This window comes from Benincasa hispida, chromosome 12 (assembly GCF_027475165.1).
Source record: "Benincasa hispida cultivar pf3 chromosome 12, pf3_genome.v1.1, whole genome shotgun sequence".
In the NCBI taxonomy this organism is placed as follows: domain Eukaryota; kingdom Viridiplantae; phylum Streptophyta; class Magnoliopsida; order Cucurbitales; family Cucurbitaceae; genus Benincasa; species Benincasa hispida.
This window is the reverse complement of record NC_143489.1, coordinates 66,933,902-66,958,818: the sequence shown is the minus strand read 5'-3', so window position 1 is coordinate 66,958,818 and position 24,917 is coordinate 66,933,902. Positions and strand designations below refer to the sequence as shown.

The 24,917-nt window shown below is 30.8% G+C and overlaps 4 protein-coding genes across 8 annotated transcripts; 1 reads left to right on the top strand and 3 right to left on the bottom strand.

Moving 5' to 3' along the window:
* Positions 1-212: 212 nt before the first annotated feature.
* LOC120092860 (putative ubiquitin-conjugating enzyme E2 25) lies at positions 213-1,485 on the bottom strand. The gene has a single exon (XM_039051093.2). It carries the CDS (start codon positions 1,279-1,281, stop codon positions 352-354), a length of 930 nt encoding a protein of 309 aa, XP_038907021.1. The 5' UTR covers positions 1,282-1,485; the 3' UTR covers positions 213-351.
* Positions 1,486-12,162: 10,677 nt separating this feature from the next.
* Positions 12,163-14,869, bottom strand: ECHIA (enoyl-CoA hydratase/isomerase A). The gene is made up of 3 exons (XM_039020238.2): positions 13,939-14,869; positions 13,540-13,822; positions 12,163-12,456 (listed from the first exon to the last, which is right to left on the bottom strand). Exons 1-3 carry the CDS (start codon positions 14,346-14,348, stop codon positions 12,355-12,357), a joined length of 795 nt encoding a protein of 264 aa, XP_038876166.1. The 5' UTR covers positions 14,349-14,869; the 3' UTR covers positions 12,163-12,354.
* A 722-nt stretch (positions 14,870-15,591) lies between these two features.
* Positions 15,592-17,723, top strand: LOC120092812 (DNA-binding enhancer protein-like protein). The gene is made up of 4 exons (XM_039051017.2): positions 15,592-15,913; positions 16,187-16,242; positions 17,188-17,254; positions 17,388-17,723. Exons 1-4 carry the CDS (start codon positions 15,635-15,637, stop codon positions 17,466-17,468), a joined length of 483 nt encoding a protein of 160 aa, XP_038906945.2. The 5' UTR covers positions 15,592-15,634; the 3' UTR covers positions 17,469-17,723.
* Positions 17,724-18,676: 953 nt separating this feature from the next.
* LOC120067055 (uncharacterized) lies at positions 18,677-24,412 on the bottom strand. Of its 5 annotated transcripts, none has more exons than XM_039018432.2 (15): positions 24,156-24,345; positions 23,896-24,055; positions 23,327-23,777; positions 22,816-23,230; positions 22,071-22,728; positions 21,766-21,806; positions 21,543-21,611; positions 21,303-21,403; positions 21,120-21,198; positions 20,812-20,910; positions 20,650-20,718; positions 20,495-20,544; positions 20,308-20,389; positions 19,907-20,001; positions 18,677-19,268 (listed from the first exon to the last, which is right to left on the bottom strand). In XM_039018432.2, the coding sequence occupies exons 3-15, from the start codon at positions 23,713-23,715 to the stop codon at positions 19,127-19,129; spliced, it is 2,289 nt and encodes a 762-aa protein (XP_038874360.1). In that variant the 5' UTR covers positions 23,716-23,777; positions 23,896-24,055; positions 24,156-24,345; the 3' UTR covers positions 18,677-19,126. The 5 variants fall into 5 exon arrangements, with proteins under 5 accessions (XP_038874360.1, XP_038874361.1, XP_038874362.1 ...); XM_039018433.2 differs by having other exon boundaries at positions 23,327-23,774; XM_039018434.2 differs by having other exon boundaries at positions 23,982-24,055.
* Between the last annotated feature and the right edge of the window lie 505 nt (positions 24,413-24,917).

Sequence of the window (24,917 nt, the reverse complement as noted above, 5' to 3'; positions counted from 1 at the left end):
AGGAGAAACACCATATCAATTACCGTCTAACTAAACTCACTTTAACACCACCACATTTTTTCTCCTTATAATGTTACTTAATGATTGTTCGATGAATATTAATTCTTAAAACAGTTAATGGTGTTTAGATCTCGATTTTCATGTCATCAAAGTAACTTTTGAAACAAGGTTTTTTTTTATTAAAAAAACTAACTAATTTAACAAGGAAAAAAAAAAGAAAATAATAAGTCAATGTTCCTTTCAAATTATCTTCACACCCAAAATATTTTCTGTATTTGACTTCCTTAAATTAAGTAATTTAAAAAAAAAGAGGGGGGGGACAATTTCACTAGTTGGCTTAGTTCGTACCCTCTAGATGGTGCAGAAGAGGAGGAAAGCTGCGTGCAGATCCCGATGCATCTTCTCCATTAACGCCTTAAAAATGGCAGAAACCTCCGCTCTGTTACAATCATCACTTTCACTTTCACTATTCTCCTTTTCATTGAACCTCCCAACCCTAACACGGCCGTCGGAGTAAGCTTTACACGCCGCCAGTATCCCTTTCCCTTTCTCCCCAAAGTAATTCTTCACAAACTCCTCGTAATTCTTCGGCGGATTCTTCATCAATCTCATCATCATCTTGCAACAGAACAAGTACGCTTCCTTATTGTATGCATCTGAGTAAATCTCCGCTTCCACCTCCTCTTCCAGTTCCGGTTCGTTGAAATACGGCTTCTCATTCAACACCAGCGCTTGAATCGATATTAAAATCTGTAAAACTGTCGAAATCGCTGGATTCCATCGCTCTTCTTCTTTTCCATCCCAGGTGTTTATCAAACTCAAGCACACGTAGCCGTCTTCGTATAGGTTAGGGTTTAATCGTAGTCCGTAGGAATGGTAATACACCATCGGAGGACTATTCGGATAGTCCGAGGTGAAAGCTAGGTCGAAGAAGAACAATCCGTCGTGATATGGAGTTCCGGCTGGACCTACGATTACTGCTCGTAGAAGATCGATTCTCTCTTCGTAAGCACGAACGAAAATCGATTCCGGAAGATTTCTTTCGAGAATCTTCCATTCTCGCATGATCTTCTTTGAGACATCCGATCCAATGCAGTTCGCGAAGAGGTTTGAATCGGCGTAATGGTGATCGGAGTAGTCGCTGACGATATCGAACTGTTTGAAGGAGAACGGCGTTGGCGGTGGCGATCCGTTAGGTTCGTCACCGCCGTCTTCGGTGGCGGGGTGTTTGTCTTCGCCGTCGTGTGAATAACAGAGAGGAGAAGACGAAGGAGAAGACATGTTTGTTTGTTTGTTTGTTTTTTAATTTTTTTTAGAGATGATTAACTGAAGAGGGGAGAATAAAAGATGAGATTCCTTTGTTCAAAACGACGGAGGAAGTGTCGTTTTAAGAAAGTGACGGAAAAACAAACTAATCGTTCTGGCGGTGTCTCGAAAAGGAGTCAGTTTAGTACCAAATGTCCAATGGCTATTTATGGACTAAAAAGGAATCACCGGGACGATTTTTTAAATGTATATAAATTGTTTTTTACTGTTTTATGAATTTTATTTTTTTTAAAAAAAAAAAAAGGTCGAATTGAAAATAATAATAATAATAGTAGAAAAAATAGAATGTCTTTTGCTAAATCACGGAAACTTTTCCATTTATTTTGTTACGTGCAAAAGCTCTAGAATAATGTCGTTGTGTTGTGACTTGAAATGGTATGTAGTAAGTGACCGTTTTAACTCTCCATCTTAATATATTTATTCAATATCAAAATTAATATTCAATTTAAAAAAAAAAAATAGAATTGTGAATTTTAGGTCATATTTGGTAATTATTGAATTTTTAAAAGTTAAAATTTGAAAATTAAAAAACAGTTTTTAAAAGTTTGCTTATTTTTTAATTTTGGCTAAAAAGTCAACTATTGTACATATATATCCAAATCATGGTAAGAATTTGAAAGAATATAAGCTTAATTTTAAAAAATAAAAAATAGAAAACAAAATGTAAGAATCTAATTTTAAAGATATCACGTGCTATTTTCTAAAATTTTCTTCCTTAGATGTTTAATTAAAAGAATTATCATTCAACTTTTATATTGAAAAGAAAATTAATCTATATACCTTTTAAGCCTTTTGATATTCTATCGCTTATCTCAAACTAATAATTTATAATTATTTTCATTTAAAATCAACTCAAATTATCTAATAAAATTAAATTTCTTTCCAAATCTCACCGAACTAACTAAAAAAGAAAAACCATGACATAATCTTTTCTAAGTAATTTGAAAAAACATAGGAAAAAAAATGAAAAATTACCCATTTTAATAAAAAACAAAAAATTGATGTTATCCATTTGATTTTAGCATTTTCTCCGATCACCATTACTAAAAGCGAAATTTTAAAAGAATAACTAAATTGATTTAATTATGAAAGTTTAGAGTTTTAGATTATATAGTTATTAATTTGAAGTTTGAAGTAATAAGTTTATAGGTATAATTTTTTCTAATATAATAAGGATGAGAGATTTGAACCACAAATTTAATGGTCATTAACACATCTAAGATGTCGAGTTAATGCGCACTTTGACGTTTATGTGTATAAATTAATCTTTACCTTTTACATATTATTCTTAGAAAAGTGAATATATATTTAAATCAAGCAAACAAATTGATCAAAATAATAAAAATGCTATTGTTACTTTTTGGGGTAGAAATGATTCTCTCTAAAAATAGCAAACATGTTTTAAATGAAGCTGTTGTCATGGATGTAGCTGCAACTTACCGTTGGGAAGGACCTTTTGAATCTGGACATTAATTTAAAATTTTAAAAGAACTTTATAATTCTAATCAAATGAGATTTTTCTACTTTGATTAAATGTCTAGTGATTCAGAAACAACTAAATTCAATAATAAATTTAGTGTTAGTGAGCATCTAACATCATCCCCACAAAAGATAATTTGTCATATTCCATGCTTTCTTTTAATATAATAAGTTGAGATTAAAAAAAAATGTTAGATATTATAATTTTAGAACCCGTTTGGATTGATTTGGGAAAAAAATATTTTTCGAAAAACTCATTTTTGTTTAAATATTTTTTACAAAAATTGTTGAAAATACACTTCAAATTTTTCTAAGATGACTTATTTTTAATTTAAACACTTGAAAATACATTTCAAACATACCCTTAGTTGATGAATCAAAATTTCAAAAGTGTTATAAATCTGTGCAAAAATCAAAATTTCTAAAAATTGATTGATCAATAAAATATAAATTTGAATTTTAGGCTAATGAAACTCTAAACTTTTATTTTATATCTAATAGATCGATAAACTTTAAAAAATTCAAAATCATAAACTATATCTATACTTTTGAAAGTTTAGATCCGCATTGACTATTTGGTATTTGAATAATTGTACTTATTTTATTTCAATTTCTTAATCATAGCATTTGAAGTTCTAACCAAATTTAAAAGGCAAATTTTCTTTTTGTTTGAATAAAAAAATTCTTTTTAAAAACTACTTTTTAAATTTTCAAATTTTCATTTGATTTTTTTAAAGAAAAGCTCTAAATATACGCAACAAAACAACATAGAAATAAATTGATGAAACTAATATTTGTAGACTTAATTTTTCAAAAATGAAAAAACCAAATAGTTCAAACAACGTCTTAGAAATCAAATAGATACAAACTTCAAAATTGATGAACTAAAAATGAAATTTAAGTAAAGAAAAAATAGAAATAAATACAAAGATCACAAATTGAAATGATAAAATTTAAACCTCAAACTTTTTAACACTCGCAGAAACGACAAATTAAATGTTATAAGATGTGAAAATATTATATATAATAAATGAATGGATTTGGTATCTAGGGTTTTTCTTCTTTTTCTTTATTTCTATAATTGATAGGCATATAAATTAAAGTTGGAAAAAGAGAATAGGAGCTAAAATAATTTGAGAGTAGATAGACAACAGGGATTATTGGATGGAGGTGAAAGCTGATGTGGCAGTTAAAGAAAGAAGGGGCGGGTCTTTTTTATAATTTAATATCCGAGAGGCCTCTTCCAGAAAGACACGTAGAATTTCTTTTAATTGCAATCGTACCCTTTCCACCCCACCTTAGGCAAAAACTCCATCTTTTTGCTTGCGTATACAAATCTCTTCGCCCCATCTATGGGTCAAATTGTCTCTCTATCACATGTTTTTTTTCTTCTTTTGTCACTTTATTATATTTGTGATTATTTTCATTCTATATTTTATGTTTTGTTCTAACTTAACTTTGTGAGTAAATTTCTTTTTTTTTTTTTGTGGACATTCTCGATTTTTATGATATGAATATCTGAATTCTACGATATTTAAACATATGAATATTTTCGAATATCTTAAAATATTCTTTTGAAAAGTTTCTGAATAATTTTTTATGCACAAGAGTATTTCAGATTTATGTTGAGGACATCATTATTTTACTTTTTTGCACGTCTTTTCTTTTCCTTATATACACATGTATATCACTCTTTTTATATTATACTATAGTTTTATTATTTTTTAAACTATATATGAATTATATATATATATATATACACACACATGTATATCACTCTTTTTATGTTCTAATATAGTTTTATTATCTTTTAAACAAGATATTCAAATTCATATTTAAAATAATATTTTTGTGAAAGAAAATCTTATATTATTGTATATTATTTCTTGTTTAGAAAATAACATATGAAAATTAATATTAATTTTTACAATTAATTTTATTTTTAAAAATTAATACATAATAAATAGTCATAAGTGTATTCTTGGAATATTATGTAAATATGAGATATTTTTAAGTACGAATACTGCAAACATATTTCTACCAAACAAATATGGTTATCTAAAGAAACTGAACATCTATAATTTCAAACCATTATAACTTCAAGGTATCTAAAGATTCAAATTATCTACATTCTAAAAAAAAAAAAAAAAACAAACAAACAAACAATGGCCCCTTATGTTTCATTTGATAATAATTTGGGTTCCGTTTGATTACTATTTTATTATTTAGATTCTTGTTTATGAAATTTATGATTGTTTTCTTCTAAATTTCATGTTATGATTTTCACGTTTATTGGCCAGATATTTGTTTAGTTGAATTTTTAAAACAACAAATAAGTTTTTGAAATTACTTTTATTAGTTTTAAATTTTTAGTTTAGTTTTTTTAAACATCGAGGAAAAATAGATAACAAAACAAATGAACTTATAAGATGCTACGAAAATTGAGGTAAGAATTGAAAGAATGAGAAAGAAAAAAAAAAAAAAAAAAGTATCTTTTATGATATTTTTTTAAGTAGGTTATTTTTCAACTTAAAGATAACTTCAAGCTGTTGGTTTTGGTAGTTTAAAATTATTATATCTATTTTTTAGCATGCTAAAAGAACAATGAGAGAATTCTAGTTTTTTTTTTTTTTTTTTTTTTTTTTTAAATTCTGATATTGAAGAAGAGAGAGGAAAAGAAAGAATAAAAAATGGGAATACTTTTTAAAGATGAAGGAAAGAGAGTATTGATTGGTTTTTTTTTTTTTTTAAAAAAAAAAAAAGAAAAGAAAGAAATAAACTTCTTTTCAGAAAGTTAAAGGAAATTGATGCAAGTTTTAAAAATTCAAGGGTAAAGATAAATTTTTTCTTCTATATATTAATGATGGAAGTCTCTTTGATTTTTTTTCTTTTAAACGTTTAGAGAGTATTAATGCAGCTTTTGTAATTTCATGGATATTATTGAAAAGAAGTAAAAGTTAAGAGGATATTTTACATAATTTAGCTTTTAAAGCTCACAAACATATTGGACACAATATCTAAGAATTTAAGAAACTATTAGATTAAAAAAATTAAATTAAAAATTAAAAGTGTTTAACTATTAAACACAAAATTGAGGATTCAAAACCTATCAAATATTTTTAAAGTTTATAAATTAATTAAATACAATACTTAAAAATTTATGGACCAACCTTACAAATAATTTTATTTCGATTTCATAGTTAGAGTTATGGTTAAATGTAATCCATTAACTTTTTTAAGTTTTAACTATGTTTAATATGTTTGCTAAATTTTCTAAAATATTTTAACTAATTCTTATGATTTATTGAAAATAGATTGACTAAAATCAAATAACTTTACACACATTATTATTAGGATTGTTTTAAAATATAGGAAAATAAACAAAAATATTTATAAATATAACAAAATTTCATTATTTATCTACGATAAACCACGATAGACTATAATCTGTGTCTAGTTGGACACATAGTAGTCTATCGTAGATAAACTATGATATTTGCTATTATTTGTAAATATTTTCAGTAATTTTGTCATTTAAAATAAATTTTCTTAATATTATGTAACCAATTTTGGAAAAGATTAACTTGATATGACTAATGGTGTGTTTGATTTAAATTTTCAAGCTTTTAATTTTGAAAATAAATCATTTTGGGAAAAACAAAAATTTTTAGTAACCTTTTAAAATAGATTTTGTGACATTTTCAAAGTGTGTTTTAAACAATTTTTGTTAAAATAGTCTAAATAAAAATGACTGTTTTTTAATAATATTATTTTTTCCGATCAATCCAAAGAGACCCTAAACTTAAGATTCTTAAGATTTATGACTAAAATTGAGCAAGTTTCAAAGTATATGAACCAAAATAATATTTTAATCAACTATTAATTTAATTAATCAACTTCAATGTTTGTATCCACTTGATCTTCAAACTAAAATAAAAATGTAATCCCCATACTTCCAAATATTTTAAAATTCGTGAATATGTTAAATACAAATTTGATAGTTTAGGTCCCATTTGGTAATTTTTTTTTATTTTTTTTTTTTTTTACAATTAAGCATATTTCCTTCCCATTTCTTATAATGATTCGTATCATTCTAAGTACAATGCTTGAATTCTTAGCCAAAATTAAAAAACAAAAATAAAATTTCAAAGCTACTTCTTTTAGTTTTCAAAATTTGTCTTGGTTTTTAAAACCATTGATTAAAAAAATAGATAACAAACGAACAATTTGGAAGTGAAAGTAGTGTCAATAGGTTTAGTTTTCAAAAACAAAAAACCAAAATCCAAATGGTTACAAAATGGCCTTAAAGTTTCAATAGACATAAAATTTAAATATATATTTAATAAAATAATTATCTTTGAAATTTTTTAAGAGCTCTATTACAAAAATTTTGGAGTTTAAAGACAAAAATAGATACAAACCTTTGTTGGAACCAAATTGTTGATCCGAATGATGATTTGTGTGGTTTTGAAAATAATTTTGGTACGATTTTGGTGTTAAATGTCTCACGCAGACTAATCCTCTAGGTTAACACAACAACCTTATCATACAAACTCATCGAAAAATTAGGGTTTTTAAAAAATAGACACAAAGAAGAAGAGTCATGTGTTCACGCACGAGCGTGATTACCTAAGCTTGTCCACGGTCCAATCGTATAACAATACACACTCGTAGATAAATATTGTACTACCGCTACACATTTTACAATCAAAGAGAGTCTTGTAATCGATCAAAAGCTCAAGTTATTCTGAACAACTTGAAAATTTCTAGCTAAATTTGTAATTTAACGTTATATTTATTATTATTGTGGATATTATTTGAATACCAATTCAATGAAACTATCCTATTCCTAACTATGAAAACAAAAATAAAATTGAGATTGCTTGAAAAAATTGTATTTAAAAAAAGAAAAGAAAGAAAAGATGTTTATAATTTGATTCATGGAAGGGATGCAATTGCACGTTAGAGTAGGTTTTGTTGGTGTGTGGGATTCCGCCAAAAGAATGTGTTTTTATGGGAAATGGGTGATGAATGAACCACGCGGCACGCACTACGCACGCTCCTCTCTTATCTTTCTCTAAATTTACAATTTCCATCCTCTATTTTTCAAACAATGGATTTAATAACAATTAGGTTCAACATTATTCAAAACTATACCCTTTTTTAGCCCTCAATTGATTTCAAAATATTCTAATTTTATGTTGAAATTTGATCCTATATTTTAAAATTTACAGTACCTAACTTCGTTTTTTTACACAAATATATTCATTTCTACTTGTTAGTGTTAAATGGAGATTAATTAGTTTTAAATAATTAATTAAATTTTACTGTTTTTTTATTACTAATAAAATTAATTTTAAAATTTTACTTCAACATCATTTCAGGTTAACTGACTAAAGACTCGAGTTAAGTATTTAATAAAAAGGATCGAGACAAAAAGTGTAAATCTTAAAATTTAAAAATCGAATTGAAACAAAACTCAAATATCAAAGGTGAAATTGTAACATTTTAAAATCTAGAGAATAAATTAAAATCAAACTCAAAACTCAAAACTAAGACGTCGTTGGGCGACTATTTGATTTTTATTTTTTATTTATGAAAATTAAGCTTATATATATTATTTCTACCTCCAAATTTCTTCAATTGTTATTGGGATGAAAACGGTTTGGTTTGGTGGTCAAACTAAATCGAACCGAACCAAATCGATTTATTGGTTCAAACTGAACTGCATATATGCGGTTCGATTTGGATTTAAATTCAGTTTTGGTATTTTAAAAAAAAATCTGTGTTATATATATATTTTTAATTAAAAAGGGTTTAGTTTTAAATTTGGTTTTACTCTTTTTTAAATATATATATATTAGTTAAAAATGGTTCGGTTCGATTTCGATGTTTTCGAAATCGAAACCGAACTGGACCGAATTAATTCGGTTTCAAAATTTCTTTAAACCGAACCGAACCGCATTTTTTGGTTTCACTAAGTTTTCGGTTCAATTTTTAGAAACGGTTCGATTTTTGCGGTTTGAATGATCACCTCTAATTGTTATATATTTTTTACCAATGGTTTAAAATATGAAAGAAATTTTTTAAAACTAAAAAAGTTGCTTTTAATTTTATTTTATTTTTATTTTTATTTTTTTTTTAGAATTTGACTAAGAATTCGACCATTATATTTAACAAATATCAAGAAACAGGAAAAAAATAGACTTGATTTTGAAAAACCAAAAACAAAAAATGAAATGTAGGACCTTAGTTTTTTGTTTTTAGTTTTTGAAAATTAAACCTACAAACATAATTTTCACCTCTAGATTTCTTGCTTTGTTATTTACTTTCTACCCATATTTTTTAAACCTAAGTCAAATTTGACAAATAAGTTTCTTAAAAACTTATTTTTTAAGTAAAAATTGGCCAAGAATTCTACTATTGTACTGAAATAAATATGCAAACCACAGTAAGAAAATAAGAAGAAATATGTTTAATTTTAAAAAACTAAAAGCAAAAATGAAATAGTTACAAAATAGAATCTGAAATTATAATAATTTTAAAATTTAAGAATCAAATTGAAACTAGACTCAAAACTTAAGAATCAAAAGTATATTTATTCCAATATTATTGGTCTCTTTCCTTAAAAGGACTTTTTAAATTTTATCTCCTGTACACTTAAATCTCTAACTTTAATTCCAATACTTTTAATAAATTCTAAATTTAATCTATAAAAGTTAACCTTTATTAAAACTAGCCAAATGATATTAATAATTTTCATTAAAAAAATACAATACATGCATATGTGACCCAATGGTCAACTTACCGTTTGGTGTAAAACAATCTAATGTATGTTTTTTTTTTTTAAAAAAAAAAAGAATATTGTTTTTTTAAAAAAACAACAACGTGATGTGAAGGTCTCATTTGATAACGTCTCTGTTTTCTATTTATGTTTCTCATTTTTAAGAAACTGACCTATTTGATAATTATTTTTTGTTTCTTGTTCCTAAAATTTGAGAAACGTTTCTAAAAATTGAGCCAAAATTAAAGAATTAAAAAGATAGTTTCTATTTTTAATTTTTTTTAAAGTTGTTCCTTACTTATATCAAAATGAGGATCTAACTTATTGGTAGGAAGTATGTTTAAATCACTCTTTAACTTCCATTATCTTGGGTCAAATCTCACATGAGACATTGTTCATTTTATTTTTCTTTCTTTCTTTTATATTTCATTTTTTTCTATTTCTTTTGTTTATTTATTTTCTTCTTTCTTTCTTTTATATTTCCTTATATATATTTTTCTTTTATAATTATTTTATATTTTCTTTATTATTTTTTATATCTATATGTTAATTTAATTTTGAATTTTGAAATTTTGAATATTTAGATTTATATATTATTTTTATTTTTAAATTTTCAATAGGGTTATTTTTAAATATAGGACAATGAACCAAAAAAATATATAAATTTAATAAATTTAATTTTCAATTTTCAATTTTCAAATATTCGAATTTATATATTATTTTGATTTTCAAATTTCAAATTTACAATAAGGTTATTTTCATATATAGGAAAATGAATTAAAATATTTACAAATATAGCAAAATATCACAGTCTATCTGTGATATTTTGCTATTATTTATAAACAATTTTAACAGTTTTGTCATTTAAAATAATTTTTCTTTTTAATATGTATGTATACTTTTTTTTTTTAATTTTGAATTTTAAATTTTGCAATATGCATTTTTATATATTTTTTAAATTTATATATATTTTTATTTCTCTTACATACGAAAGCAATTATAATTTTATAATAATATAAGTTTTATTTACTAGCATATTCATTTAGGTTCATTTTAATATTTTACAACAACGACATTTACATAATAATATTTTTGAGTTAGATTAGAGAATACATCATTTAAAATTTAAAACAAATGACTTGAGTGAGAAATAATATTGTAAATCAAATTTTAACAACATATGAGTGATAGAAACAATTGTATTATCAATATTAATTTTACATCCGAACTTATGTGTATTCGATAGTTCAAATATTTGATAATTATTTTTTATATTTTAATGCATGCTATATATCTTTTTATTTTATATAATTAGATTATTTTTAAACTATGAAATATGAAAAAAAAAAATGTAAGGTAAAAAAATACAATAAATAATAAACGAAAAATAGTTATCAAATAAGTTTATGTTTTTGTTTCTTTGTTTCAAGTAATACGAACTAGGAATAACTACCAAGCATATTCCTATTTCTTGTTCTTAAAAAAGAAGAAACATGAAGCAAGAAAAAACAAAACAGAAAACAAAAAACAAAAAACAAAAACGTTATCAAACGAACTCTAAATAACTAACTTCATCCGTTTCATTGACATTTTTGTTTCCTATTCAAGTCCACTAATTTATCGACAAATTTCATCTCATACCCTCTTTACAACTCAAATAAATAAATAAAAGCTTGTATAAAAAAATAATAATAAACAGACACCAAATGAAAATCTTATCAAATTAAGAATTTACTAATTGATCAAATTTAAATCAAAAGAGAATTTGAAATTTGAAATGGAATTTGAGCATGGTAAAAAATTTATCGAATCCTATTTCAAATCTAAACCAAAATTTAGATTAAAAAATCTATTCTAAACTTCATCCATAATATTTTTAAAACATATAAAATTTTAAATTAAGAAAAAAAGATTCCATTCATATTCAATCCCAAAACAAATTTCTGAAATTGAAAACCAACACGTACTAACATAGAAAATTCTAAATCAATTTTTATACTACATAATTTTTTTTAATTAAAATGTAGCTCTAATTATTATAAAGAAAAGAAGTTAACGTAAACTATCTGCTTGCTAAAATTAAACTAACACCAAAATAGTATTTTAACCAAATAATCTATATATATATATTTGATCAAGAAAAAAATATATAATTCAAGAAAAATACATTTTTCCAATCTTGTTTCTATTAGTCTCTAAATTTCAAAATATTGTCCATTTGCTCCTTAAATTTCAAGTTTGATTTCCATTTATTCCATAATTCCAAAATGTTACAATTTTAATCATTGAATTCAATTATAGTTTCTATTTGGCTCGGTTTCAAAATTTACATGTAAGAACTTAAAGAAAGTTGTCTCCTTTTAAAATTTAGAGACAAAATAGAAACTACCTAAGGGACAAACAAATATTTTTCCTCAAAATTTAATAGCTATAGTTTAAAGTCCCTAGTCGTAGGATTTGGTTTGGAGGAACTCCCTGAAGTAGCCTTAAGGAAAGGAGGGCATTTAAAGACAAGCAAGGGAGGATACCTACATAGTGCAAAAGACCTTAAAAGGGCTTAGACTGAGCACCGATGGTCCTATAAAACTAGGAAGAGACCATTTATTAAGTTATATGAAACTATCAAAATAAAATTCCAAATAAAGTGATCAGCTAAGGTTGGGGAATTAAACTAAAAAAAAAAAAAAAGGAAAACGGAGGAAGAGTGTGTTTTTGTTATTATTGAAAGAGAGAAGGAGAGGAGAGTAGAGGGGGTTTAGTTTAGACTATAACTTGGAAGGTTTCTTGGAGCTCCGACCAGCTATAAATTCTTGCATTTTCTGGAATTGTTCTTTGGTCATTCCATTGTAATACGCATGAGCTCTCTCCTGCATTCACAAAACATACAATAAAAACTCACTACACCATCCATTAACTACTTCCAAAATTTGGACATAAACTTGGTTTTTCTTTTCAAACTAATAAAGTGTATCATGTTTGATAACCATCGTGGGAGTGGTTGAGATGCTGAGTTGGTTATTTAAGTGATTATTATAGTATAATTTAGGATGTATACTATTTTGGTTTGGGCAGTTGTAAACACTATCAACAAATAGAGAAAGAGATGATGAGTGTACTAAACACCGTAACAAAGAGATATTTGAAATAGTAATATCATAATTAATTATAGGTTATAATTGTTGAAAACATCAACTGTTATAATTAGAGAAATTGCAACAGGTAGCACTTTTAGAGCTAATAATCGAGTGTATAGCAACATTTTGAAAGAATTGCTCATATAGCAAAATCTATCACTGATACTCCTATTAGCGATACACTTTAACATTGATATTAGTGGTATAGCTTATCATTGATAGACTTTGTGAGCTGAATCTATTTTGCTACATGTACAAATTCTTTTATATTGAGGTATATCTACTAGTATTTTGTAAAATAGTTAAAATTAGGCTTCCACCAAACTTGCAAAATCGTAGAAGAAATTCAACACATAATTATCTCATAGTTAAGCCATGAGATAAATGGTGGTTGGTGGAATGTGCTGAATGTAGTACCCACCCACTAAAAGAAATAAAAGAAACACGATCATTTAGAACATCCCTATAGAACTTACATGCTGAAGGACAAATTTGTACCAGTTTACAAGTTTGGAGGCCTAATGTTTAACCGGTTCAATTTTTATTGACAACTGTTTGAGAGCTTAATTTTTCTACTATGTAGGGTTGTTGAGAGTTCAATTTTAACCCTTGGTAAGTTTGAGCAAGTTCGAAGTTGTAATTCCAATCAAACTTTTGGTTGAAATTAATCCATTCCGATCAATTTCCAGTCCAAATCCGTGCATTCCGGACAAATTGAATCCCGGCCAAATTCCGGTCGGAATCAAGCGGACGCGATTTATTTTCTGGAAACCAGGATTCAATGATGAATAGATATTCGTAATGGTTATGAATTACCTTTTCCAGTGCAAGAGCTTGGCCAAGATCAAGCTTCAGGCCATCGTTAATGACTGACTTGTATCTCAACACCATATCCTGATTGTTCTTCAAGATTGCCTCCGCAATTGCTCGAGCTTTCTTCAATAATTCACCTCCTTCAACCACCTCATTCACCAAATTCCTCTTCTCTGCTTCCTCTGCCGTTAGAGGCATCGCCGTTAGCGATACTTCGCGAGCTTTGTTAACTCCAATTATCCTTCCTAGTTTCTGAGATAATCCCCATGAAGGAAATATCCCAAATCTGCCACAACAGTTTATTATTCCACAACTTTAATATCAGAACAGCATCACATCGACAACAGATTTCAGTAATTTCAACATTTTAATTTCAGAAATTAGTATAAGAAAAACAGAAACCTAGCATGCGTGTCGATGAACATAGCTCCTTTGGCAGCGATTAGTATGTCACAAGCCAAGGCGATCTCAAATCCAGCGGTGATGGCGAAACCTGCAATCGCTCCGATGATCGGTTTCCGGCAGCGTTCCATTTGCACAACCGGATCGGATTCAACATCCTTCACATCTCCCTTGAAAACGTCCTCCGCCGCAGTTAGGTCTACACCGGAACAGAAGGCTCGTCCTGATCCAGAGAGGACGATGACTCGCACGGAATCGTCGCGGTCTAAGCTCTTGAACGCCTGAGCCAGATCTGTCATCATCGACCTTGTTAAGGAATTCAACGACTTCGGGCGGTTGATTGTAACGAAAGCGATCCCGTTTGATTCTCTGGTGACGAGGATGAGGTTTTCCGGCGAAGAACGATCCATTCCGGCGAAGAATTGAAGAAATTTGGGAATAAAGATCGAATTAAAAAGAGTTGGCGCATTGAAATTGGGAGAGGTATGGGGAGGATTTTAGATGATTGCGTATCGGAAAACGAGCAAATCCTCAACGGATAAGACTGAAAACGATTCCCATCAACACAATTCAAATTTGATTATAAAATGTAGTAGATGTACAGAGATGGTAAATTATTTTTAAATGATTTTAATTCAAACTAAACCACCGAAACCTCGCATTATCATGCATTTGGACTAATTTCGTAGGATGATCGGCTTTATTCTATAATAATTTTTTATCTAGAAAATTCCTAATATATTAAATTTTAGTACATCAGCACCATAATAAATTAAGCTCATGACTTCTTAGTTTTTTTTATTAATGGTAACCACCAAAAATAAATTTTCAAATTGAATTGTCAAAGTTGAGCCTATCTCACTTGGAATGGAAGAGTTTGAATTTATTTACTTTTAAATGTTAAGAATAGTATGAGCATGGATAATCTTACACAATTTAATTTACTATATAACGAACTTATGGTACCTTAAGATTAAAATGACAAGAGTCAATTTTTGTTGGCATACCCAACCCTTGAGGTCTCTCCGAGGGTTAGCCATTTTGGTTTCGGACCTCTCTCGAATTGTGGTTTTTAGACTTGAGTCATTTCCCTCATCTCTTGCACTTGATCATTACTTTCACTCCAACAATTTCAGTTATGTATGGTTATTTCATTTAAATGAAAGATATACGTTGGTTGGTCAGACCCTTCCTAATTTTACTTTCTTTTGGGTTAAGTTATAAATTTGATCTCAATGGGTTGGAAAAAGTTAGATTTTAGTCTTCATTCTTAGACTCTGTTTCTAAATGAGACTTTTCCATAATGTACCTTACGAACCTTCTCAATACTGTCTAAATTGTGAGCTTGTTCCTAGTTTTGTTACACATGATAGATGAGAAATTTTTGTATGGCTATTTTTCCTTCGAATGACAAACATATCAATGATTATCTTTTTGGATGAAGGAGACTAAAGATTTTATCAAACCATAAGAATTAAATTATAATTATAAACAATAAAGACCGTAACTTTCTTCAAACCACGACTAAAATTTGCAATTTGACCCCTCTTTTATTTGCATTTCTTCTACTGGGCTCGCTCCAATGATTGGGCTCTGAACTATGGCTCACTCCAAATTTGGGGTTGGGCTTGGGCTTTCGTCAAGGATTGGGCTGGCAGTTGGGCCTGGACGCCGCTTTCCTCTCTAGTATCAGCGGATGACTAGTTGGGAATTGGAAGCGAGGGTTTTGCTGATCTTAGCTCCTCGCCGTCGCCGATTTGTTTCGATTCTCAACAGAGACGCACCAAATTCTATCGATTCTCACTACAAATCACCAAAATTTCTGTTACGTTGTTCGTTTACAGAGATGGAAGCCGGAGACGATGGAGTCGAGAGGCTGGTTGATTCGAAGGATATGCAGCAACAAAGCAAAGCCTTTGATAAGCTCACTGATCGCGTTGAAGACCGTCAACTCGATTCCACTCGTGTTCAAGAGGTATCCACTTCTGCAACTACTTCTAGTTGCTTTTAGATTATTGCTTAGAACAAGAAGGTATTGACTAGTAATTTAGTCGACCTAACGATTGAAGTTGGTAGTTAATGTTATATTGACTCCGGAGTTGAGAGAAACTTTGCAGTTTTTCTCCTCTTTAATTTTACATATATATTGTCATTTTGTTCTACCAGTCCCTGTTTAGCTTCCCATGAACAAATTAATTGCGTGGAAACAATTTTCGATTGAATGTTTTTGTTTTGTTATCGCTGGCAGGCAATGGCATCTATTGCTGCATCGGCCGAAGCCGATTGGAATGCTATGATGTTGAGGTTGGTGTAGAAATCCTGGATTTTCCCTCTTTAATATATAGGAAATGGTGAAGGCCATGTTATGATGAATTTTTGGTTAGCGACTTGGAATTGTTGCCAAATAATATGTTCCTTCATATCTTTAGGATTCTTTTATGGATGAACTTTGCTCCATTTTCTGCTTTTCCAAGCCTACCATTTGTTTTGTATTTGTATATTTTATTTTTGAAAATTATGCTTGTAACACTACTTCTACCTTGTTATATCATCTATTTTTCTAAAGGGTTGTCAAAATTAAAGTCGAGTTAGGTAATCTAAAAGTAATAGGTTTTTATATATTTGTCTTTTGTTTTTTTTTTTTTAAATTTGACTAAGAATTCAAATCTTTATTTAGGAAAGATGAAATCTCTTGTAATGAAATTGTGAGAAAATATGAATGATTTTCAGAAACTAAATGATTATCAAGCAGAGTCTCAATTAAATGTTTTCTTCCTTTAGTGCCTCTCGTGTTATATGTTTTCCCATCTACACCATTGCTGCTACAAAACTTTGTCGATCATATAAAATTCGTGGTCATCATTCATTCTCAGTAATTTTGTTTTATATTATTATTATTTTGTCTTGCTTCAACATTCAGTACCTTGCTCGTTTTCTTGCCCAAATTGCAATACTTATCAACGAAACTGCAAAGTTGTGAATTCTCGACATCTCTTGTATGTGTGGATGTAATGAGTATTTATCATAATCGTGGCTATCTTGTAAGATTGTCACCAGATTAAAATATGAAACTTTTTTTTGCATCATTTAATTGAAGTTGTAGAACCTATAATTGTGACAACAAATTTCATCCTTGAGATTGAAGACTTGATGCCTTTCTTCTTTTCTAAGCTTTTCCAGCTACAATGCTTGGTTGAATTTTTAGTATGTCGTGTTTACTAAGTAGTCATTGTATTTTGCTTCTTTCAGAGAGAAAGAGCTTGCTGCTGTCAAGATAAACGCAGCTGACGTCGACATAATTGCAAATGAACTCGAGGTTGGATTCACTTTTGCAAATCGCATTTGCCCTGTTTCCCATCTTCAATGTAGATAACAGCTCATAAGCTTCATGTCATTAACTTCTTTCAAGGTCTAATTCATTCGGATAATCTTTCTTGTACTGTTTACAGTTGGACAAGAAGGTCGCCGAGAGAACGTTGCGAGAGCACAAAGGCGACGCCGTTGCTGCTATACGGTATTTACTATGTTAAGCAGGACTTTGAAGAGACCTGTGTATTCCCTACTTGAAGTTTTACTGGGGAGGATTTTTCAAAGTGCACAAGTGGAGGTTCATAAACATACCTTTTGTAACTCCAGATTGTATTGAAATGTACTTTTTTTCTGGAAGTTTCTTATTGTTTCTTTCTTCTTTAACCCCCTCATTTTTCTTCCTTTGTAAACTCTGAACATTATTTCTTATCCTGGCCGTACACAAATCTTTCTGTTGAAGGGGGGTTCGATCAAAAGTGGCCATATGTCTATAAGCCATTTGATGATGGCCTAAATAACCTTGTTAGGTAGGTGTTGGAAAACGTCTCAATGTGTTCACGGGGTTTTGGCACGTACCCCATAAATGGTTCCTTCCTAGGTGGAAAAGAACCAACTAACTTTCTCTCGATTTGATGTCTATCTGATTCCTAAACTTATGAAAAATAACCTAAAATTTTCACTCTCGATCTTATATCTATCTCGTCCTCTAGACTAATGAAAAAGAATCTAGAACTTTCACTTACGAATTATATTTATCTGGTATTTGAACTTATGAGAAAGTGCCTGATAGATTTTTGAGTTTTCAATTTTGTTTGATGGTATTTAATAGGTTTCTAAATTTATATTTAATAAATCAATTAAATTGTAAAACTTTTATATATGATCAAATCAATTAGATGTTTTGAAAGTTAGGTATCTATATTAGACACAAAATTACAAATCTAGTCTAGAAACTAAATAGTTCAACTAAATATCTAAATTGAACCCGATAATATCTACAACTTTTCAAGTTTGGAATTGAATAAAATTGAAGCATTAGGTCCTTGTGTTGCTGTTTCAGTTAGTTTACTTAAAACTAAATACTCACATGATATTGATTCAATGAAAGCATACTTAAAATGAATTCAACTGTTGAATGAAGTTCTTGAGAACTATATTATTTTTTGTTCTAAATGAAATATAAAAATGTATGTAAAAAAACACAAATCGGAAATGATTTTAGCTCAACGATAAATGACATGATCTTTTACTCCAGACTTAAGTATGCAATTAAACCAAATCAATGCGATGTATCAAAATTCCTCCAATAATAATGATTTGAATGAAGTAATTAGCCAGATACGATGATAAGGACAAGGCTACTTCCCCCAAAATGAGAAAGAGAAGCAATGAAAAGCATTTACGTTCACAATCTAAACTCTCAAAAGGAAAAAAAAAATGTGGTGTTTCATTCATCTTTGTACAACTTTTTGACAAGTGGTCAGAAACCTCATTTACACCAAATGAAAAACCAAGTGGGTGACATCTGAACATGCCCAATCAAACAGCACTACCGACACCCCCCACCCAAAAAAAAAAAAAAAAGGGTCTTTTATTATTATGGCACTTTACTTTAAGAAAAAGGGCAAAAAAAAAAAAAAATGGCAGGCCTCACCCACTACCACCAAGTTGAAATGAGACATCGCCACTCTGAGAAGTCATTGTCCTTTCTCTCAAATGCCAAAAAAAGGGGGAGAAAATCCTTCATTCCACTTTGTGGTTCATCAAATAATGTTGAGAGACTCCAATCCCACGGCCACCATTTGCTCAACCTCTTCAAAACTTTGGCTTCTTCAATTGGGGAATATGCAAAAATAGAGCCATAAAAATTGTTGGTTTTTTATGTTTCCTTTTGAGGGATATTATTATTGTTGTTGTTATCTGCACCAGAACGAGCTGCCTGTAATTGCATAGCATACTTCCTCTGCACCTCTCTCAGCTTTTCTATCAGAACTTGGAATGATGGCCGGTTTGAAGGTTCACTGTTGTTCACATGCAACAGATACAACAGTGCTCTAAGAACTATGGCAAACTCTTCTAATTTACAAGGAAAAAAAATATATACCTTTGTTCTTTAAAAGTTGCCATATTATTAATCTTGACCTATTATAGATGTTTCAAAACTATGCTAGAGTAGAAATCTATTAGAATGTTGGACGAAAATTGAGATTTAGAACAATATGGTTATGGCGTGGAATGGAAAGTAGGAATGCAATACCACCGTAACACTTGTTCCAAGTCGCAATGTGATTTTGATAGGAATGGTATTAGAGTGTTAAGAGGAATATAAGGGTATATTAGTAATTAGTTAGAGGGTTTGTTAGGGTTTGTTAGATTATAAATAGAGTGAGGGAAGGAGGAAAATCGACAATGTTTCGAGATATGAACTACAGCTTGAGAGTATCTCAAGATTGGTAGGATCAAAGTACCTCGAACACTTGGTTTATTAATTCTATCAATGGGTATCTTTTGAAAGAATGAGGATTTTAAAAATAAATAGTAAAGATTTTTGTAATTCAGCCATGTATGCTGTGATGGAAAAACCTAACAAGCTCTTTACCCTACTTATGACAGTTACTTTCAAATCATGTTTCTAGAAATAAACCATCACTGTATGTACCTGTGCCAGCAGCTTTCAATAATAGAAGCCCATTGTGGATCCACATCCTTGGGGATTTCAAGACGTTGGTTCATAAACCCAACGGCACCAATTACCTACGAATTCTGAAAATTGTCAAATATGGAATGCCATAACATCGTGAACATTCTACTCACATTTTTAGCACATTGCATTGAAAGTACGTTCTTAGGTATCACTTAAAAAAATTGGGTAATAATTACAATGAGTAGCAGTTTTAGGATTAATAATTGAGTGTATAGCAATATTTTAAATAATTGCAAATGTAGTAAAATCTATCGCACTGATAGATTATATTTAGAAATTGTTTTGCATTGTGTTATATTAGCTAATATTTTGGACTTAATTGCTATATTTGCATGTGTCCCTAACGAAATTAGTACCTGCATCGAATTGAGATTTTCCCAAGGGATCTTCTCGGTTGCAAGTTCCCACAATATGACTCCAAAACTGTATATGTCGGACCTGTATATTGCAAGCATAAGCAGAGTATTTATCTTTGAGTTTCATATTTCAGAATAGAATGAAGCTTGAAACGTATTAGTGCAAGCTAGAAGGAAAAGAACATACTTCTCATCCGAGGGCTCATTACGAAGAACTTCAGGCGCCATCCATTGAGGCTACAAAAAGGAAAATGAACTGAGTAATTAACATTTGCAGCACAAAGCAGAAATTCTAGAATTGAATGCCAATGCAACTAGCAAATAAGAAAATGCTAGGCTTACCGTGCCCTTTCCTGTCTTAGTTGTTAGATAAGTCTCATGCTTAAGTCGAGATAGACCAAAATCTCCAACCTGCAGGAGTAATAAAAATTAGAAGACTCTAAATTGTCATTGTATAGGGTATATTGATTCAAACAGGTAGAATTGTAGAAAACAACAGCATACCTTCACAGTCCAGTTTTTGTCAATTAAGAGGTTCGAAGATTTCAAATCTCGGTGAATAATAGGTGGATTGCAATGGTGAAGATAGTTCATGCCTCGTGCCTATTAAATGAGTAATATATGTAAACAATGAAATATTATGAAACGACTACTGATTCATAAGATTCATATTGAATCATAGCAATATGGAGAACTTAAAGAACATGGCAAGAAGAGAATTTTGTATCCAAAACCATTATGCGAGGAAAAGTTCAAGCTTTGCATTCATCATTTCTAAAACAGAAAATTGTGAAATGTCTGGAAAAACTCACAATGTCCAAAGCCATATGAACACGGCGTCTCCAATCTAATTTGCCAGTGTTCCTCTGTAGTAAACGAAACAAACTTCCACTGTTTTTATAGGTACCAGACACTTCAATCAGCCTATGAAGAATGCATGTTTTGAAAGCATAAATCAAAATAATTTAAACCAAAAATGGTAGTCAAGAACAAACCGTGGAAGGAATTCTGTGACAATGCAGAGACGCTGAGGTGAAGTTACAACTCCCATAAAGAGAAGAATATTGGGGTGTCTAAGCTTTTTCATCAGGGATACCTTCAAAAAGAAAAAGAGTTGCATTTAGCTCTAAGAATAGACATTTTATTGGCCACAAGCAGAGGTGAAGCCAGGGTTGAACATGGCAGAAAGTTTTGATGGACATGGAAGTAAAGAGAGAAGCAGAAAGAAAACATACCTCCTGTTTGAAGGAGAGAATCACATCATCTGAATACTCTTGTTTGGAGAAAACTTTGACGGCAACGTCCTGCAAGAACAGTTCAAATCATCTTTCAAACATAGATATTATAATAGTTCCTTTATGTTTTGTACTTCTATAGAATGAAAAAGCCTAAAGAATCTCTGAATCCTAGTTGACACAACAGCATAATTAAAGCAATTGAAAGGATAAGTGAACATACTGATCCATACCACAGTGCATGATAGACAGTTCCACAAGAACCTGCAGAAATGAAGGCAATTCAGGCGTTAAAATCAAATTGATTTATGGAGTATTAAACCAAACATAAAGAACAGTTTTTTCATGAGTTCCTGAACTATGTCCCCTTTGAAAATAGGGGGAAAAGATTAATATGAATTTCCAGCTATATTTTGTTGACCGTGTAATGCATAAATAGATGGAAAAATAGCAAAAGATAAATGGTAAAGCAGAAACAAAATGTTGAATGCACACACAAACCAATTCATTCCAAAGGCCATCACTTACCTTGCCCTATTTGCTCCCCAATGGTAAGGTCTTCCCACAAGATTTCATGATCCAAGCAGTCCATGTCTGTGTCAACCTTGTTGACTGCACTACTACTGGTACTTCCACAGCTACTGACACTGCTAGTGCTGTTAACATTGAACGACGACCAAGATCCCGACGCCTCGTTATTGACTGCTCGATGACCGTCATTTTGCTGCATTTCTGGTTTCCCAGATATAGAGGAACTCTTATGATTAGCTGGTTCAGCTTCTTGATCGATTTGTAACCAGGGCCAAACAAAATGGGCTGCCCTTGTTTCAGATCCTCCTTCCTGCTCGGTCCCTTTCCACGGCCAGGATAAGCCTTTCTTGGCAATCCATTCTTCTGCTTTTAAGGATAAGATCTTCTGGATAGTAGGTTTTCCTTTAACCTCATCACCAGAATCCCTGACCTGTTTGCCAGATAACTTCTCTTCAACACGGGAAAATGTACCATGAGCCGTGGAATCTCCTCGAGGTGTGCTAGCTCCACTCGAATTTGCGTCCTCCCGATGGTCACAAAGAACTGCATCTGGATAGCCATGATCAGAGTGATAACCATCTCCACTTCCACCTTCTCGATCCGAGATGTTTTCGGTTCGAATTTTGGACTTGACTTTGTTGCTTACCTTTGATGCCTATCTCAAGGCTACAAACTATCAAGATATGCACACTATAAACTAATTCGTTAACTATATTAACAGAAATGAAACCAAAATACTAACCAAGTTCGATAACTTTGAAGCGATTGCCACTTGAAGAGGCTGCTGAGGATCGAGACCAAGTTTCGCTGAAACCGGAATTCGTGATCGAACCATGCTCGAATCTGCATCCTGCTGTTTACAACCCACTGATAAAGGAATCTTCAAATCTTGAAATGGCCGCGAATCATTTGATACACAGATAATTCCAACCAATGCACCATCGTCGTAGAATGGAGTGTTAGTAGCAACAACTATAAATTTTTGCCCCATCTTGTTCTTTACAGGTAAGTGACCAGTCCAATTCTCACCCGCCATGACACGAAGAATTACATGGTTTGCAATGGCAAAATCCTCAGGATCTACTAGAAGCTCAATGGCGTCCTGGCCAAGAGCCTCCGCCGCAGAATACCCATATACAATTTCAGCAGCTCGGTTCCTACATAGATCAACATTTCTAATAATCACTTCCGAAAGAAAATTACGAGGTGGGTTCTAATCCAAAACTTGAAACAATAAGAACAAGGCAGCGTACCAGTAAATTATACGATAATTAATGTCAAAAATATAAACAGGCTGTCCCATTGACTGCAAGATATTCAGATACTGTTTGTTGGTGAAATTCACAGCGGCAGGGCCGCCGCCGCCGCCATCTCCGGCGGCGGCGGCTGCATTCAAAGGGCCACGAGTCCTACTCTCTCTCTGAAGCGGAGAAGAATGTCGAAACGAGGAAGAGCCTCTTTTCCAGGCGGCGGCAGCGGCGTCTAAACCTCCAGAAGCGCCACCTCTTCTCCGAGCCGTAGCAAATCTAGAACGCTGAGGTGAAATGGATTGAGAGCGTTGATGGTGATGATGGTGGTGGTGGATTTGGTGGTCGGAGTTGGAATCGGCGGCGGCAGTTCCAGATAGAAGAAGTTTGGACATCTCTTTCTTGAGATGCGCTTGACCCTCCTCCAGCTCTTGGATCTTCCTCAGAAGCTCCTCTGCTGGTGGAGTTCCCATAAAAACCAACAACAACGGATCAATATTCAACACTCCCACTGCCGTAATCTTGAAGATTAAATCAAATAGAAACCAAAAGAAAGAAAAGAAACAAACACAGACAAAAACAAGAAGAAGAAACAATGCTCTGTATTCCAATCTAACTCTCTAATCTCTACTCTTTCCCCATCCTTCCTCCTTCAATCTACCTCTGATCTTTCAAATCTCTTCCCTCTTCAAAAATGACCATCAAATCAATAGCACAGAGATGAGAGATTTCAATCTGTACCAAAAGAACAAAAAAAAAAAAAAAAAAAAAATCAAAATCAGGAAATTCTGTTGAACTCCAGGATAGAGAAATCTGAAGAGAAAAAACAACCAACCCAATTTAATTCAACCCAATCCAATCCAAACCCAGTTGTTAATACAGGTGGGACGGGCAGAGTCAATCGGTAGAGACTGAAATTGAAAGAGAATGAAAGGGTTTTTCCTCCTGATGGGTCAAGAACCTTCTCACCCTCTTACTTTAGCTTTCCTCCAGACTTCCGCCTTTTTCCATTTTTAAATTAAATTAATTTCACTCCAAATTAGTATATATATATAAATAGAAATGGATTTTGCTTTTCTTTTCTGGAGAGATGGGTTTAATAAATGTTGGCAGTATATTTATTAATTTATTTTTATTTTCTCTCGTTCTTATTCGTTCAATTTGGGCGGTTTTGTTTTTCTATCTTATCATTATCATCTGAATCTAAAAATTATTTATTTGTTTTATTTATTAAAAAGAAAGTAGAAAAAAAAAAATGTTAAAGATCAGAAAAACGCGACAATTGGGAGCGTAGTGTCGTGGCCAATCACACACCTCCAATTTTTCACTTTATATTTTTATTACGGCGGGAACCTCCCCGGTCGGAATTTCCAAAAAGTCTTTTCTTTTCTTTTTCTCTCTCTAAAAATTAATTTATATATATATATATTTATATTTTTTAAATGGCCCTTCAATTGTGGGCGACTTCCACTATTTTGTTTTCTTAACAAATAGAAACATGCTTCATCTTTTATTATTTTTAGAAGGCTAATTATTTTAGTTAAAAATATTTTTAAGTATAATAAAATATCACTGTCATATCAATGATAAATCAAGA